The 18,258-nt window shown below is 37.3% G+C and overlaps 1 protein-coding gene across 2 annotated transcripts in view; it reads right to left on the bottom strand.

Annotated features, from left to right (window-relative positions):
- LOC139966384 (contactin-associated protein-like 2) overlaps positions 1-10,304 on the bottom strand; it is a 78,798-nt gene extending 68,494 nt beyond the window's left edge. The window contains exon 1 of one of the 2 annotated variants that reach the window (XM_071969323.1): positions 10,072-10,304. In XM_071969323.1, the coding sequence (XP_071825424.1) occupies positions 10,072-10,135 (64 nt within the window). In that variant the 5' untranslated portion in view covers positions 10,136-10,304. The remainder of the gene's footprint in view (positions 1-10,071) is intronic. The other variant, XM_071969324.1, reaches the window with a different exon arrangement.
- Positions 10,305-18,258: the final 7,954 nt, after the last annotated feature.

The following is an 18,258-nucleotide window of genomic DNA, read 5'->3' as shown; positions in this document are numbered from 1 at the left end:
CTTCAAACTGTTAACGAATACCGACACTTACCGGTAATTATCAGGTACAGTAATCATTTTCACTACTGTGTGCCAACAATCACTACTTCTGTTCACTCTCTCTCTCTCTGAGCCGATATTGTTTTCATTAAATGTGAACTAACTAATGCTCGTTTGTTTATTGAAATATCAATGTCACGACCTTATCATCGAGAAAATATAGACTTGATAGCAATCGCTGCTCTTCACGGCCCCCAGTAACATGCTGGCAAAAATATTGCATTAGCTCACTGGCCATGATTGTCAATTACCGACAGAAACCTATCATGATTAATGAATGATTTACATGGTTCAGGTTCCGCTAAAAAGCTTCAGAGAAATATTAACGAGGAACTGTTCATTGTTAACCAGCCTTGGCAACATCTTATAAACATTACCTTCATATTTTAATATGCAAGGCTGAAATTACTTGCAAACATTTTTTGTTTTCTCTTCAATCAACTAACAGAATTTAATAAATTTCTACTGAACATGAATTGCCAGATGAGAAGAGCCCACAAACAGACTACTTACAGGTACACTACCACTGGTCCAATAGGCCCAGAATGAATCCATTTTTAGGAGATAAGGTTTCAATCCTTGGCCTTTAAAGTTCTTATAGTGTATTATATGAGATCTGGATCTGATCTGGGCTTAAGGTAACGGCACTTGTTTCACAAGATCATTGAGCATTAATAACCTCTGTGCATAGCGTACAATACAGTAACAGTACTACAGTATGAAACTCAATACAAAGAACGTGTTCAATCCAGGATCCGTCGCTATCGTTGAAAAAAACCAATCAGGAGATATTCCAAGTTCCCAACAGAAATTCAAAATATAAATAAATGTACTAAATATTCATTTATTCATGACACTGTCTCCTGCATTATATGTCTAACATAAACAACACTTTCACGTTATAAATTATGATGATAATAAATATATACTAAAGGAAAAAATTAAGATCACTGTTTTTAACACTACAGTAAGTGACAATTCGTAAGTTTTTTTCTAAATCAAACGTACTGAAATATCAAAGTATTAAATGAATTACGAAATCACTGCAGCCACTAGAAACATGTATACAATTTTCTAGCAAAAATTCAAATTCACACAATTTTATCTCATGATCGAGAAAGCTTTTATGGCACAGTGTGTTGACTTCCTGTTTCTGACAAGCATTGACAGTAATGTTACAGTTTTAGTTTTGTACAAAATGTCCTACACCCATACAGTACTCCTAAAGTAAAGCTGATACAATGTGGGGGATAGAAATTAAATGAAGAAGTTTAACATCATAAATTACTGTTTCATATTACACGCTCCTCCAGCCCTCCTTTGCCTAGAATCATCTTGTCATACACACGTTACATGGCATATCGACGTGAGAACACCAAAGATGTTCAACTCCGATTCATCAAACATCGTACACGCCAATAAAAATATGACCTAAGTCCCTGATTATCCATTGCTCCTTCGCAAATTACCTCTGTAAATTAAATTTAGTTAACAAGTACGTTCTAGGGGTGAGCATGGCATTGGACTTTGTAGTAATACGCCTGAACTTCCCTGAAGGTATTTTTCATTATAGCTATCTTATAAGAGTTAACATATAGGTGTTGTCTCACGTTCAGCAATTTGCCGAAATTTTGCAGTTGGGAGGCACATGTAAAATTGAATCATCACCACACACTGGTACAGTAAACTTCTGTGGCTGTGGTATATATCACTTGTATTACAAAGTGGAGTATATCCCTCATATTCCAAAAGTGATGGCCATGACCCTTTTCAAGGGTTACCAACAAAAGTACAGTAAAGGGCCATCAAAAAAAGTGAAAGTAAAAACTTATGATATTAATGGGGGAAAACGTGCAAAAATGTAATACAGTAATTAAAAGTTGCCAAATAAATAAACACCAACTAAGCACCTTTAGTCAGATTAAAACTTCTGAAAGGGGATGGTTAATCCACAAAGACCCTTTCATCAGGCCATAACATCCCCACTGGAGGGCCACCAAGATGGTGATGTCACCAAGCAAAATAGTTTGAATACTAGGGGTGTACATCATATCTATATCAAAGGATTTGCAGTTCTCACAGAATTGTAAAATGCTTGACGTGCTTTGATTTTGAAACTCTGGGGTACCAGATTATCCTGAATGTGAGAGAATATTACTATTTCCACTCATCTGAAATATGATGATAAAATCATTTCTATCCTTATACCAATTTTGCTTCTTAAATACCTGAACTTAGCATTATTTCCCATTTTGACAAGGCCACAAAGATTGGAAGAGATTTTATCAGAAATCAGACGAAAAGTTATCAAATTAAATTCCTAGAGCTTTGTCAGAAGCGCTGGATCAACAGAAAGCCACCGATTTATTGTTATTAGATTAACTGATTAAGAGAGGAACATAAATGGTATATTATGAAAACTAATATACTTGTAAAAAAGGTTTGATGAGCAAGCATATTAAAAATATATTTTGTGATGATTTTTTTCACACAAATTGCTGTGGTGATATAACATGTTAATTATTTTCACTCAAACAAAAACAAAATTTGCTCCAATTAAATCTTTTTCCATAAAATTAGGCATAACCTTCAATGGTTTGCAAATTATGAAAGAAGTTAGCTTTTCTGAAATGAAAATTTGTTAGAGACAAATAGTCATGGGATGGATTACATTTTAGTAACACTCTGTATATAATCTCTCTCTATATTTACTATTGTTCCGTTATGTTTCGGTATACCAGGAATCTTGGCAGACAGGATAGTGAGGATGCAGTCTGAGGCACTTAGTTAAAGGGTGTGAAGACTTGTGCAAAAAGAAACGTCTAATGCCGGTAATCTGACCTAGTTTCGAATGAGGTGTAACAGTAGAGTTAGACACCACCATCAATCCCAGAAAATATGCAAACAGCTTGCTACCTTCGGTAATTAGACACAAGTGTACAGTCAGTACATACAACTGTGCGGTCAATACCCACAGCACAGTGTATAAACGATACAGCGATGGACATCTCAGGTCCAGCTAAAGATAACAAGGTATCAAATTTCATTACTGTCTGCATTTTGTAGCGACAAGCAGAAATCTTCACTTGCAAGCAACGGAAAGTCAACTTTTTCACAGCGCGACACACGGTTTGGGGCGAGTCTTCAATGCCTTTAAATGCGATCTTTACGTCTTGCATGGTACTGAGTTTAGTTCATATTCTCTCATGATATTATTTCTCACCCTATACAGTAGCTGCAAATCTTTGTATAAACAAGACCAATAATGATTTACTTAAATTCAAATTTATGAGAAAGAACTACTAATCCAAAACTATACTTTGCTCTTTCTACAATAAAAAAGGATACAAAATAGTATTTTCCAATAAACTATCTCTCGCAATGTCATCAGACTTGATTATATAATAATTATGTTTAGCTCACTTAAACTATTCAGCAATTAAACTAAATCTAAGAGTCCTGAGGGTTGTCAAAGTTAAAGTCTTCTGTCACACTGTGTGTCACAAAGTGTCACACTGTTGGGAACTTGGAATAGACTTCCTTCTCTAGATACAGGATAGTCTAAAATAGTACAAACAGACAAATCATGACTCTATTTACTTGGATTTTCAGCACTGTTGCAAGTGGAAAAAAAAAACCCAGTAAATCTGTACTTCTTGTCATAATCCTGACAGTCTGTTTAAAAATCAATAAATTGTGCCTGTCTGATAAGTTATCTAGATATCTTTAATGTCTAAATAATCACGCATAGCCATTTATCATAAGGCTACCCTATGCTGAAGTATGCAGTAACATCAGCACAAGATAATACACACAAGTTAATCAAGGTACCTGAAACCGCACAAACAATAATTTGGTGCACATGAAATATCAGTAAGTTTACCTAAATCGGAACCTTTATCTGTGAAAAGATAATTAAACTTGAGAAAGGCTTTTAGTTGGAAAAAGAGAGATCCCTATGAAGCTTTTTACTAATGTCATGTTTGAGAGAGCACAGAGGCGTACTCAAGCTGCATATTACCAAACATTGAAAACTACATAATCAAAATAACACGGTAGAACGCAAAGACAAATATTGCTAAATTATCACCAGGTTTGGTTTCTGCTGGTTATTAAAATGAGACATCATGATACAAGAACTGTACATACAAGAACATACATGGCATTGGTAATGGAAATTGTTTTGATGCTGAAAACCCCAAACTTCCCGAAAACCATCGCAAGAGCATGTCCTGGCGATGGGACTTGTCACCGGAACTCTACTCTTCTTTACTGACGCGAATGGAAGTGGTGATGGGCACTGATCCGGAGAAGGGTCAGGGTGGGGGGCGGGGTGTCACAGTGATACTGTATATGTTATCAGTTAATAGAGGTAGGTGTAGGTAGATGGGAAGGAGCAAAAGTACAGCCCAGAGAGGTAAGAGAGGATCCCAATCAGTCTCGCATAACAATGTGGTTCACTAGATCGGCGAGTGTGCTAGTCAACTTTCACTCCAAGTAATGAGATGAAGCATGGCACAAAATGTAATTTTTTTTAACATACAATTGATTATTATTAGTACAAAAAAACCTCTCTGGATGACAAAATGCTGAAAGTGAGAACTGAATGCAATCATTGGAAATTGACTTTTACTATATTTGGTGGATAATAATTTTAAACTGTTGTCTTTTCCTTGTTTCCGTCGGAATGCTTCTTTGAGAAATACTCGGTAGGTCTGGTAAAATATTATTATAAAACAAGCACAAAAAAAGTGCTTTTTAAAAGACAGTATCACAATTCATACAGTATCTGTGTAAAGTGTTGCTATATTTTCAAAGCAATACTGATAATAACTGTGAAATTTATGGTCTCATCCAACATTTTCAGAAACAGAAAGCAAATGTATGGTGGAGGAACATACTGACTGTTTCAGTTAGAACAGAGGGGTATTATACTGCAGCATTTTAGACAAATCCCTGATGAATCTTGGGAAAGTATCAAGATACATTTACGAGTGACAGAGTTCAGGTAACTGTCTGGGAATGACCTACGTATGAGAAATAGGAAACTTGTGATAGAAATAAATACAAGTCCATGATGCTATCCATTGTCACTCCTGCTATATTCAATACCTGACAATCGTCATGTTTCCAGAGAAAGATACAGAGCTCTAAGAACTGTTACAGGCATCGTGTATCCCACAGGTTTTATGCACGGCTCATGTTTTCATTCAACGCAGGAGGGGTAGAGGTAATATCCTCAGCAGATCCATCAAGTACATCCCAAGATCTCAACACGCGAAGATACCTTGAAGGCCTAGATTTGAGGATGGCTTACTGTAGGTTGTAGGTGATTATTATCACACACGCATTTAAGATGGTGGGATAGGGTTCGCTACTAAACAGGTGAGCATTTTAATCAGACTGCTGAGAAGATCAAGTCTGTAATTATTCCGGAGATGTGAGGCATTCTTCACAACAGAATTAGAAAAACAAGAGTACTGTACAAGGGTACAGCAGTACACATAGCAACAATTACAAAGAGAAAGAAAGGTCACACGATATTTGCTGTTTGTTATTGTTTGGGAGTGAACAAATATTTGGATCAGTAATATGACCTGGTTTCACTTTTACCAGCTCGGCAAAACAATGATAAGTATATAATATATGTCCAACAATAAAAAATATAAAAAAAGTTGGATAATATAGATGAGAAGTCGCTAAAATGTAAAAATTAGTACTTTGCCCTGTAAAGTGTACCATGTATGTTCTACAACAAGGAAATTGGAACAGCTACCATTATTGTTTGACGGTGTGTGCGATGATGTGTAAAGGAAACTTAGTTCAGTTTTAAAGCTTTTGGTCTGGCTCGGACTTCATCAAATGAAAATGACATGATCTAACGATAGGAACTAAACTCCACATAAATTAACTTATAAATATTATCTTAATATTAAATTCTCTTACATTATCCAAAAAAGCAAACAACACAGCCCGTTTTGAATTTGAACTAAAAGTTGCAAGTTATAAACTCAACATAGTAGTTATGCAGTTTAGTAATGCCCAATAACGCAGTACAGTACATCACTTGAGGTAAACTTGTAACTCTTGTAAATTATTGATAGTCTTTGTATTACATAAGTTTACATGGGTTATTGACTGCAGGGACCTTCTTTGAATTGACCATGTTGAAATTTTGCTGTTCTTTTCCACAATTTCTGATTATGGCGGTCAGTATTTCAGGCCAACCCAGTAAAATGAAGATGTTTTTCACATGTATACTCATTTGTAAGAAATGCACATATATAAAATTAAATAAAAATAAATGAAAAGAAAAGCACAGACTGTGTAAATTCACACGATACAGTAGTTCCATCCATCTGCATCATCAGCTCAGCAAGATTGATAACATATATCAATTTACATACTGGTGATATTATCATCTTAAAAATACTAGATATAGCTTCTAAAGATTTCATGTTACAATCAGAGGGGGGATGAGCTTGTACAAGAAATAACTGTTGTCATAGCATAGTACTGTGGTTGGCCAAATTGTTCTGAATGCTACTGACACATTCTGTTTAAGTATATTCCTACAGTAGTAGCACAGATAAATTCATCTACATGAGATGACAATCAACACTATGCTTCACATGTAATCCTAACATCAGCCATGGAGGCATGCATGCAATTGCAGTGACATACTTTCATCAACAAGGTTTGTAACAAGAGCAGGGTGAATCCCGGCCAACCACCCACAAGTTCTATGTATATTGTGTTTTTCCAGCAGCAGCATATAATTCCTTTCTTTTCTGCCTGACAGTACGGACACGCACGGTACACATAATAGCAATTGCCATCAGGATTTGATCATGTGCCATTGAGGATAAAGAATTAGCACGTATTCGTAGAACAAAATATAGTACTGCAGGAAATATATAGTTTGTCCACATCTTGTGTTGTAAGTTGGAGGTTTATGAATTTTGTTTGTGATAAAATTACAAAAAAATGGCACTTATTGGTATATAAATCAATAAGAAATTGTAGGTAAGATTTCAAGTGTGGTCTGCAAACTAGTTGTTGGAGGCATAAGCTTAACATTAACTCTACAATTGGTTTGTTTCAAATAAAAAAAAAATTATAATCATAAACAAAATTGGAAACTTAATCATACTTTTTGCAGATCTATATTTAACATTTTGATTTATATACGTATTTAAATGCAGAAAACAAAGAGACCGGTCACCCTTAATAAAGATGTAACCAAATCTAATTTAAATTACTGTACAATAAGAATACTGTACATGTATACTGTAGGGCATAGGCTGTCAGTATATAGCCCTTCCCACTTTTCTGTGAAAGAATAACCTACTGTATAGTTAACATTCCCAGATACTTTAAATGTCCACACATTAATGTACTGCACTATGTCTGCAACATGAAGCTTCACATACTGTATGTACAGCTCCATACAAGATACATAGAACTGTGACAGGCAATATATGTCAGAAACTCAGAGATTAATGATCTATGAATCTGAAATGAACATTACCACTTTGTTGTAGGGGGAATTGTTCATTTTTAGTATTCTGAAGGAAGTTTCCGCTGAGCGTAAACTTCTAAAGAAACATTGAAAGTGACAATCGCACATCGATAATCAAATTTAGCAATATCTTCCTTTACATGTTAAAAGCCTGTTTGAACCTGCTCATGATAATAATGATTATAGAGATCTACTGTAAGGTAAATTATTGATCACAACCTTTCCGTCAATGTCTCTGCTGTTCGGTATTCCAAGATAATTTATGAAGGTTATACAGCACATTGCTTATCCATCCAATTTGCAAGAATGGAAACGGTTTGTGCATGTTAATTTATTACTAATTATCGCTGTTTCGTTAGTAGCACAGAGAGGCAGTTTGCGGTATAGGGGAAAAAAAGACACATTAATCCATGCACAAACCTATATACTGTACTATAAATACAGTACTGTACTAGTGTGAATTATCCAAATTTGAATAAAGTGTTAACCTTGAACAGGCTGATTGCAATTATATAATAGACAACTACACACTACATGCACATATAGTACTATACCCAGAAAATGCTGTAAAGTTCAAATTTTCAAGTGTTACAGTATATTTATTTTAAGAACAAAATGCAGGGACTTCATGTCAACCATATTTCCAATTATTTTGTAAAACTTGAATGCAAATAGTGACTAACTTTGCACAGTAAATTTCAAAATGACAAACATATTTGCAGAGTGACAGATGGCAAAGTCCCAAAGTAAATGCTTGCCATGGAAGTTAATAAAGGGCAGCCCAATGCACACTGTCAAAGTAATGATACATCTTAAAACTCCAACTTACAGACTTAAGGACATATTTTGAAGATAGTATGTAATTGAATCTTGGGAGTTTGAACATGAATGAACTTCACTTGACTTTTGTACCATATTTGGGACAATACTGATGACATTTAAGCCAGATCAACCATCCAAAAAAGAAGTTTGAATGGTATGCATCAATTGTATCAGGATTATTATCATTCTTGCAGCCTGTAACGCATGAAAATGACTGCCATAATATTGTCTACTCCATTGAAAAGTGACTGTCTCTATATTAGATAATTCCTACCGAGTAGTAGAATTTGGTTGTTAGTTTAGTACTTGCTATGACCCTCCTTATAAATATTGTCATCTGATGGTAGTAGTCTAGACTGTTGTTAGTACACAGTATGATTACTGTTATAACCATGACTGAAATCAATTGCAATGGCCATAGGCCTACATAGTTTGGTTGATGGAACTTTACTTGATTCAGAATCTGTATAAATTGGTGATGTTACTTACAGACACCAAGTTTCAACAGGTGGTTGGTGAATGCCAACTGAGCAGGGAAGTAGAAGAGTGAGATAGGAGATGGGGTCTTTACCAACCCCCCCCCCCCATCCCTATAATTCACTGAAAGATTAACAAATTCCATTTCTGAGATGAATTTCTGTGCTTGAAAATTGCAATGAGAAAAGTTAGAATTATCTCAACATGCACAGATTCTTGGGGCTTCACCTCCTTAAATCCCACCAAGCTTCCCATTTCATGACCTCATAAGGCCAGTCAATAACATGCATCCCCTGCCTTCCACCATCCCTACCCCCTCCCACTCCTCCATCTGAAGTATCCTCCAACACCTCTTTTAAGAGTTGTGTGTTATGGTTCAAACAGGAGTCAGTGAATGTTAAGTGTTAATGGTACATGTGCCTTTAGGCCTTTGTGGAAATGATGTCTTTACAGCAATTCATCTGAAATGTGCCTACAGTAGGCTAATCAGCCAAGACAAGAGGACTATGCCCTAGTTGGCAATATAGCCTACAGTATATAAACCATAAGAATGGAAGCTTCAAGTTAATGAAGCACCTGCTTAAACTTTAAAAATCTAACCTGTTCCTGCATAATTTACAGTAACTTTGGCACTGCAGCCAGTGAAAACTACTGTAGTCATACTGTAACCATGTCACAAACACGAATTTAGACGAGAGTAGTGTTACTCAGAACCAACAAAATCCCTACAGTATCTTACTGCGTAAGTCATTAACAGTAACAACTCAGTTAATGCAAAAACAACTCATGCTACTATTTACACTTAGGCATTAGGCTAGGCCTAGGCCTGAAAGTTTCTTTCGATAGCCCAGATAGTAATCAACAGCTCACTTTCGAATTCGTAAAAACCGTCAGATTAACAATACCGATTTAACAAATCATTTTGTTAGACAAGTTTATGCTGTCGAAGTAAACAATGAAGTGACCTATATGTAGGCCTACGAAATATTTACTAATTTTTACAAAAGTCAACACAATTAATTATATTGCAGAAGTGTTACACTCTAACTGAAACCTAATGACAACAGGTAGCCAAGTGCCTTTCTCGTTTAAAGCTCATCCTACATTAACAAGTAACTTGAACGCAACGATACCTAAGTACTATTTGGAACCAATAGTTTCACATTCACAAACGAATCAATATTTCTCTACATGTATAACATTATTCTTACCTTCACTTGCACCGAGAGAAAAAGTAGCTATTATGGTAACAACAGTCAAAATCCAGCCAGCCATTGCTACTGTAATCGTAGAGAACGTTTTCTACAGAAAAAAAGATCCACTGTTAACACTGTGTGTTACGTAAAGCAAATAACGTGATACAGGCTGTACACGATATACAGACCGCGAACCGTTATAAAGCTGAGATCAGACGATACAGCAGCGAAAGGCTGTGTGTGAGACTCATCAACATAACAAAAGAGTTACTCAGCTGCTAACGACAATAGAGCCATTGTTGGAAAGGTCTCCATCAGGGTATACCTTTTGATCACAACACGACCTATCGCAATTAACCCTTGAACAAACCCTTTATAGCGGAAAAAAATTGTTATATCAAGGGGGTTCTACAACTTCCTTGGTTATGTGGTAATATTTGCCATCTTTTAAACAAACGTTCCCGACACGTATTTTCACTACAAAAGGATTGCAACATCACATGGCCTTGTTAGAAATCAGCACTAGTCGCAACTAAAAACAATAATTGGAAACGGGTTGCCTATTCGTCAGACGAAATTGTGGTAGAGGCCAACTCACCCTGGTCCCTCTAGAGAATGGGTCAATTTGGTAGTCATTTTGCCGCCAATTTGCGGTAGTATTTAACATTAATGAAAAGTTCTGGAGTATATAGGGGGTTTTTTCAGATAGAATAATGACCTTACACAGCAGTGAAGGTTTGAAGAAATATTCATAGAGAGATGCTCATAAGCAGGATCCTAATATGGACACTTTTTTAATATAGTATGTCAGTAAATCAAGTTTGGAAAAAAAGCAACGTATTTTGAGATTTGGCAGGTCACATGGGTCTAAAGATTATTAACTTAGACGTAATGCCTTCAGACAATGTTTAATGTCTCGGCGCCAGCTTCCTTTCATTATGTAGCATTGTTTGTCATCGAAAAAGAGAACATCGCCAAAGCAGCCTCTCAACGGGTCATATAGTCTCTCGATACTGGATAAAGCTAGGTCAAGACCTGTTCCGCAATGGATGAACGAGGAGGATTGTGAGGGCGCAGTGGTGGCTCGTCATGTACGGAGCCTACGAATACAACGGTACCTTCTGTTTGACTATCTCAGTATAGCCTACACCACTGTTTATGTTACCTAACCCATTATCTTCACGTATATTAGGCTATTATTCTTATATTAGGTCTGTAATTCCCCGTCAATTTATACCTAAACTGTGAGACAAACAAATCGTAAATTCTAACTCAGTAGAAGTCATTGTCACATATGTGTTAGCCATACTATCAATCCACACGGACGAGTATACATAAGCGGGTGTACATGCAAATTGTTATTTGTATATAAATGAATGTAATGTGACAAGTAACTCGACGCTTGTAAATTCATCAGGTTTCCCTAATTATTCTTGGTGACACTTTCCCGTAATATAGCATTGTCGTGCACAAGATTTCAAAGGACGGGGAGGTATGAAGGGTGGGGATGTGAAGGTATTGTCATGAATGGTGAGGGGGGGGGGGCGGTTATACAAACAAATACTTTTGAATTTTGAAAAAATCCTGACTGAATCGTTTCCTCGACTGACGATGGAGGGGGGGGGGGTACCAGCATGTGGGGGGAGGTGGGCCTTGTCCCACCCCTTCTCCTGTGCGCACGCCACTGCGTTAATACTCTTCAAAATGTGACCAGTGCAGTGTTAAGGTGAAGCAGGCGTATACGTACGGTACACTTTATCGTCTTGCACAAATTCTGTCAAGCACCACCTCCAATCTCCACCCACCCCACTCGTCCCACCCCTCCCAATCCTCAATTGATTACTAGATTATATGAACCTTTACCTGATCTTGATTTGTAAGTTCTAGAAGTTCTTAAATCCAATTTACGATGAACGTGATCATAGCATGAATATGGTCATAGTTTTTCACATAAAAAATGTTTGAATTTCCATACATAGCTTTTTTTCCCTCGCATTTGTGTAATCAAGTAATTGTGATAGGAACGAGTAAATGCCTGCAAGGCGAAATTGATATACTATATGTATATCATCCCAATTAATGATTTGTTAACATAATTAAATCTTCGATTAACAATATAGCCGGGAAATAAATTAGGCTGATCAATAATGTATCCATCTTGTGAGTGTAATACTCGATGGGAGTACATCTTAATGACGGCCAAAACTGCAAAAAGTTCTATTTACTTTTCAGATCTCTTTACAATTAAAATGGCTCATTATTCCGTTCTAAATTACCTCGACTATTGCACGTATGAGATCGTCAATACGTAATACTTTTACATAACTTTTGTTACCGTATAGTTTATAACTGGAATTACTAAAACAACCTCAAACATTTGTTCCCGAACATGACGAAACTCCTAAAACCAATTGATTAAATATATAGGGTAAGGTCATTTTACACACGTATATAGTTCCAATCAAATTTTATCACTATATATCACGTTATATATAAAAACTTAAAATTAACCTGAGCCCTTACAAATACTTCCCATATACCTTTCTCTGTTCAAACCAATTTTGGTTCCCTTTTATAGGTAAGTAAATTGCATCGAGAGGGATTGAATCACGTGACCAATAGTGTAAATACTATGAGGATCAGTAAGTAAATCGCCCTGGAGGGAAACTTAATATAGATCTAGTTTATTGTTATCGCCTTAACCTTATGGAAGAATGAACTTCCATTTATATCTAGGTTATTAAAGTAGTAGCCGGGAATATATTGCATTTTTATTTGTCAATGATATTAGAACCTCACGTTGGATGTTCAGATATATAGGGGTAGAATTCCGATAGTTCCAGTTGTTGTGAAATATAGAGACAAATCAACATAATGAAATTATGTATTGCGTATATATAATGACAACAGGCAATTGCTACATCGTGTGAGAGTATTATTGTATCATTCTTTGGGTAATCAAGGAACCTTAGAATAATTTTATTCCTATCATATTGAGTGGAACATTGGATGTTTTTCTGAACTAAGGATACAAGACCATGACAATTATAAGTTAAATATCGTAGACAAGTGAGGTCGCTCTTTGCGGCCAGTAAAACCCATATCGGGTAAGATATGTATTATTTAGTCCTATATGTGGAACACCGTACATACCCGATATACCTTATTACATCATCGAGACGTTATAACGTGAAACGAACAAAGGCAAAAATGACATTCAGTCTTCCCCGTCTCCTCCGCCATTTTGGACATAAAACAATCGAAATTTTCAGGATCCCATTGCGCCACCGTAGTAAGAAAAATTCTTCTGCTAGATTCCCCCTCACCCCCCCCCCCCCCCAACCCTCGGTATCGCATTATAACATGTCTGAATCATGCTTGGTCACCCTCCGACGTCACACACTAAGAAAACTGTCAAAGAGTGTTTATAAATAAAAAATAAGTTTATTTCTCCATTCAAGTTCCGTCATTATACTCATCACATTGCGATAATTTAGCTTTTTGCCAATATAAGAAAGGGTTTCATTTCAATTAATTATCTATGAATGCATGGCGCGTTCGTTAATTTGAAAACAATATTCATATACACATATCATATGTCGACAAAAAATATCAACTTCCTCACATAGGCTATAAATCTATACATAATTCTATATTTATTTCAACATTTTCCCACATTATTAGTAGACTAACAATAATGCAAAGATGTCTATTTCTGGAACTTCAATTTTTCAAACAGTCATATTTTAGCGTCGTATATAGTGGTTCGCATTAGATCAAACCTGACTACAGTATATGCTCGCGTGTGTGTGTGTACGTGTGTGTGTAAATATGAGTCTGAGAATTGTGCACTATTTTCTCGCGCTGTTCGTGCTCATTGTCACGTAATTGTGTATTATATCCATGCTCTAAGACAACAAAATTAATCTTTTGAAGATTGCCAGGTATATACTAGCGATTTCATAATTCGATGTTTGATTGTCACTAATTTACAAAAATGCAATATTTTTTGGCGAAGATATTATAGCCAAGTTGTTTGTTTTATAATACACTGTTTTGCACGGGCCATTATATTTGTAACATGAGAGGAAGAGAATGGGTCTCGCAGCTTCAGGATTCTTCAAAGAATAAGTTGAGACTTTTAATCAATGCACATGCATGACTATATTGAGGTCAGCATAGGAATGCCCGCTTTGGAAACTGCGCACGACTCTGTTATACAGGGGGTGTATCATGTATATACAACATAAGTAGATATAGGCTGAATGCGATTCGGAATCTTGAATCCATATATTTGTTGCTTACCTTTAGATTGCATATGTCATTTACTTCATTGGTTGCAACGAAGAAAAATGACCAAGAAATGAGGAGGAGCATAGGAACTAAGGACTAGAGAGGGGGGTGAGAAGTTGGAGGAGGCGTGGAGGCGTTTCCAGTGAAAAATGGACATAACTTCGAACCGAGATAGATGAAGCAGTTGGATAACTGAAAACAAGTGCATGTGGAGGGGGAAGGGGGGGGGGGGAAGGTGAGGACACGTAAGAAGAAATCGCAATAAAACGATGTTAAATCACACAAATCAATGAAAAGTGAGCGTCCTATGAATTTAATGTTTTCCCGGGTACTTTCCACTTACCAATAAATTGTGTTCGTCACTGTATTCCGCTTCATAATTCGTACCTTAACTTGTACCGCCACTGATAACACACCGCGTATTTGGCAATATGGATACGATTTCGATTTATTCGATACTGATAATTCCTATAACAATCCATTTCATTTGTTCGAATAGGCCTATAAAGTCATGATTTCTGCATGTTAAATTATAATAGAGAAAAAGACGATTTTTGTACGTTTTCAGATTTGATATTTCACGTGAATAATACTGCATATATGAAAAAGTGAGCCCATAGACGACGCACATGTTAGGAATAAAATGTAATAAGTCAAACTTTGTCTGCTCTTAAATTCCATCTAGTGTCTGAATCTGGGAGGACGTCTTAAGTCCACCAATTATTAAAAACTAAGTAGTCTACTTTTGGCAAATTTGACGGAATAAAAAACGCCAAAATAGAAGCTGTTTTCAAGTTTATTGACTAAGACTTGGTAAATGCTGATTTCTATTTAGTAATCACCTTTTCAGAACACCATGGAAGTTTGAAAAATCACATTTCGAGCACGCTACTTCATAGTTTACGGTAGAGCCAAATATATATCTCTATTTGGCTTTGCTATAGAGCCTTGCTGTATATAGCTCAGATTACCAAAGTTAGAAAATAGATGGCGCTAAAGATAAATATACGGCTCTGGATGTTGCCAGAGCCGTATGTAAAGATATACGGCTCTGGATGTTGCACAAAATATTGGAAGTACGCAGTTTACATTACGCAAGGCCTCAACTTGTGTCAATGTTTTATTTTGTTAAACTGACACCCCATCCCATCGTTCTCACCTCTATAGTTACGAAGAGGTTACTTTGTGTCCATCTGCATCATTGGATACAATTTAATGGAAAGCTATGTTCTCCCCCGTGGCCCCGTCTACATGGCGAAACATCGACCGAATAGTTAAATAAATTGCAGTGGAGTCTGAGCGAACCACTCAATCTTCTTGCAAGAAGCATGATCTCGGGAACCCTATGAAGTAATTCTTTAGTTTAATCGATGTATCAAAGAAGACACTGTCTGCTCTTGATACGTGTCTTATTTGATATGATACTTTTTTTAAAGAAAGTCTCCCAGGAGAACCTTGGCAAGAAAACCAAACTACCGACTCAGACTGATCCTCTCTCAACTCCAGTCCCCTTGCATCGGGACTGAGACTGTGTGATCATCGTCGGATGTGCATCACCATTCCCCTCGAAAGGGAACAGATACTACACACAAGGGCGGCGGAAGCACTTTTAATCTGGGGGGGGGGGCACCGACATCAAAGGGCACTTTGCAGAAATTCGATTGGACTGATACAGCCTTATATTTAGTACCCTTTATAACTCGTATTGTATTATCTTCTTTGCGTATACACATCACTCCATCAACGCCCCCCCCCCCCCCTCTAGGAAAATATGCATATAGCCCTGCAATATCCAATGTGCAAATTGGGAAACAAGGAACAAGTTTTCTTTTGAGACAAAATGAGGTGAAATCATGCTAGTTGCTAATGTAGGAATCTTCCGAATTAGAGATTATTTCTTGTTAATATCTTAACTATTTTTTCCATTCGAAATAGCTTTGAGTTTGACCCACAGAAATTCATTAAAAGTCAGGGGCGTAGCCAGGATTTGCAAAGTTGTATGCACGACTATCTGAGTGGAGCGCCACCATCGGTTGGCGCGGAGCGTACAAGAAAAATTTTGGTTTTACAAACCCCTCAGATGGCCGGAAACGGCCCTTACCGAGTGTTCATTCTGGTTCCCTGGCCTCTAATTGCTAATTTGAGACACCTCAATTTTTATGTAGAAAAAGGCACATTTTTAACCTGAGGAAAAGTGGGGGGGGGGGCATGTGCCCCCTGTGCCCCCCCCCCCCGGTTCCGCCGCCCTTGACTACACATGATCTTAGCCAAAATGCCGAGAAGTGGGAACAGATACTACACATGATATGATTGGACTACATTCAGCTCCGTCAAAAAGACACCAATCAAATATCCTCTTCTATAATACGTCAGTTTCTTGCACAGCCGCTGGTTTCTATATATGTTGTGTGCGAGGAGCGTTTATCTTACCGCGACATTCAGAAAGCCTGGTACGGAAGAGGACATGTTACCCCCTTCTATTTCAGTAAAAGAATCGCAGCAAAACTATATCCAAAAAGTATACTTCTTCTCTTAATCTACAACATTAAGACCAGAAGAATGTGCTTATATCGGTGGTCACTTTTGACTATTCCAATTATTTGTAGGGGTGTACAACCTTTACTGGCCTATTTGATAAGTGTAAAAGGGAATGGTAAGACAATAATTATAACATCTACAATTTGAGAAATAATTAATAAATAAATAAATAATTTTTAAAAAGGATTTCACATTGCAATAACTTAAGTGAGCAATTATCATACAAGACAATGACGCCCACATGGCTTATTTGTTTCCTTACCAGGGAATGGGACAACCATATTGCCTCCTTTGGCACGCCCTGTAAGCCCGGGAATCCCACGCATGACGTCAACATCGAGGCCTAACATTTCGTGCTGTACTAGCGTCGGCAGTGATGGGCAAGGGCGGCGGAAGCACTTTTCATCTGGGGGGGCACCGACATCAAAGGGCACTTTGCAGAAATTCGATTGGACCGATGCAGCCTTATATTTAGTATACCCTTTATAACTCTTATTGTATTATCTTATTTGCGTATACACATCACTCCATCAACGCCCCCCCCCCCCCTCTAGGAAAATATGCATACTAGCACTGCAATATCCAATGTGCAAAGTGGGAAACAAGGAACAAGTTTTCTTTTGAGACAAAATGAGGTGAAATCATGCTAGTTGCTAATGTAGGAATCTTCCGAATTAGAGTTTATTTCTTGTTAATATCTTAACAAATTTTTTCCATTCGAAATAGCTTGAGTTTGACCCACAGAAATTCATTAAAAGTCATGGGCGTAGCCAGGATTTGCAAAGTTGTGTGCATGACTATCTGAGCGGAGCGCCACCATCAGTTGGCGCGGAGCGTACAAGAAAATTTTTGGTTTTACAAACCCCTCAGATGGCCGGGAACGGCCCTTCCCGAGTGTTCATTCTGGTTCCCTGGCCTCTTGCTAACTTGAGACACCTCAATTTTTATGTAGAAAAAGGGCACATTTTTAACCTGAGGAAAAGTGGGGGGCACGTGCCCCCTGTGCCCCCCCGGTTCCGCCGCCCTTGGTGATGGGGGTATTACCTGCAAAATAGCTATTTGAATTCGGCCAACTGCTACTTCAACTCCGTTCTGTATAATTATTTCTAATGTCACGGTACTGGGGAGTATAATCACTGCACTTTCACTTGAAGTAAGTGACATGGTGGTCTGCGATAAAACGTGGAGTTTGGTACGTACCTGGTACCTGAGGCGAGGCACATTCTGTAGATGTGACGTCATTCATGGGATTCCGAGCTAACAGAGCGTGCCCAGTGTTTAGTGTTCTGCTAAATGAGCCGTCGATAATCCCGCATTCACAGTGTCAATTTCTACCTATGTAAAGATTTCTTACCGACGTTTTCCTTCGGT

Source organism: Apostichopus japonicus, chromosome 4 (assembly GCF_037975245.1).
Source record: "Apostichopus japonicus isolate 1M-3 chromosome 4, ASM3797524v1, whole genome shotgun sequence".
NCBI classification, from domain to species: domain Eukaryota; kingdom Metazoa; phylum Echinodermata; class Holothuroidea; order Aspidochirotida; family Stichopodidae; genus Apostichopus; species Apostichopus japonicus.
Note: the sequence above shows the minus strand (reverse complement) of the source record. Positions and strands in the feature narration are given on the sequence as shown.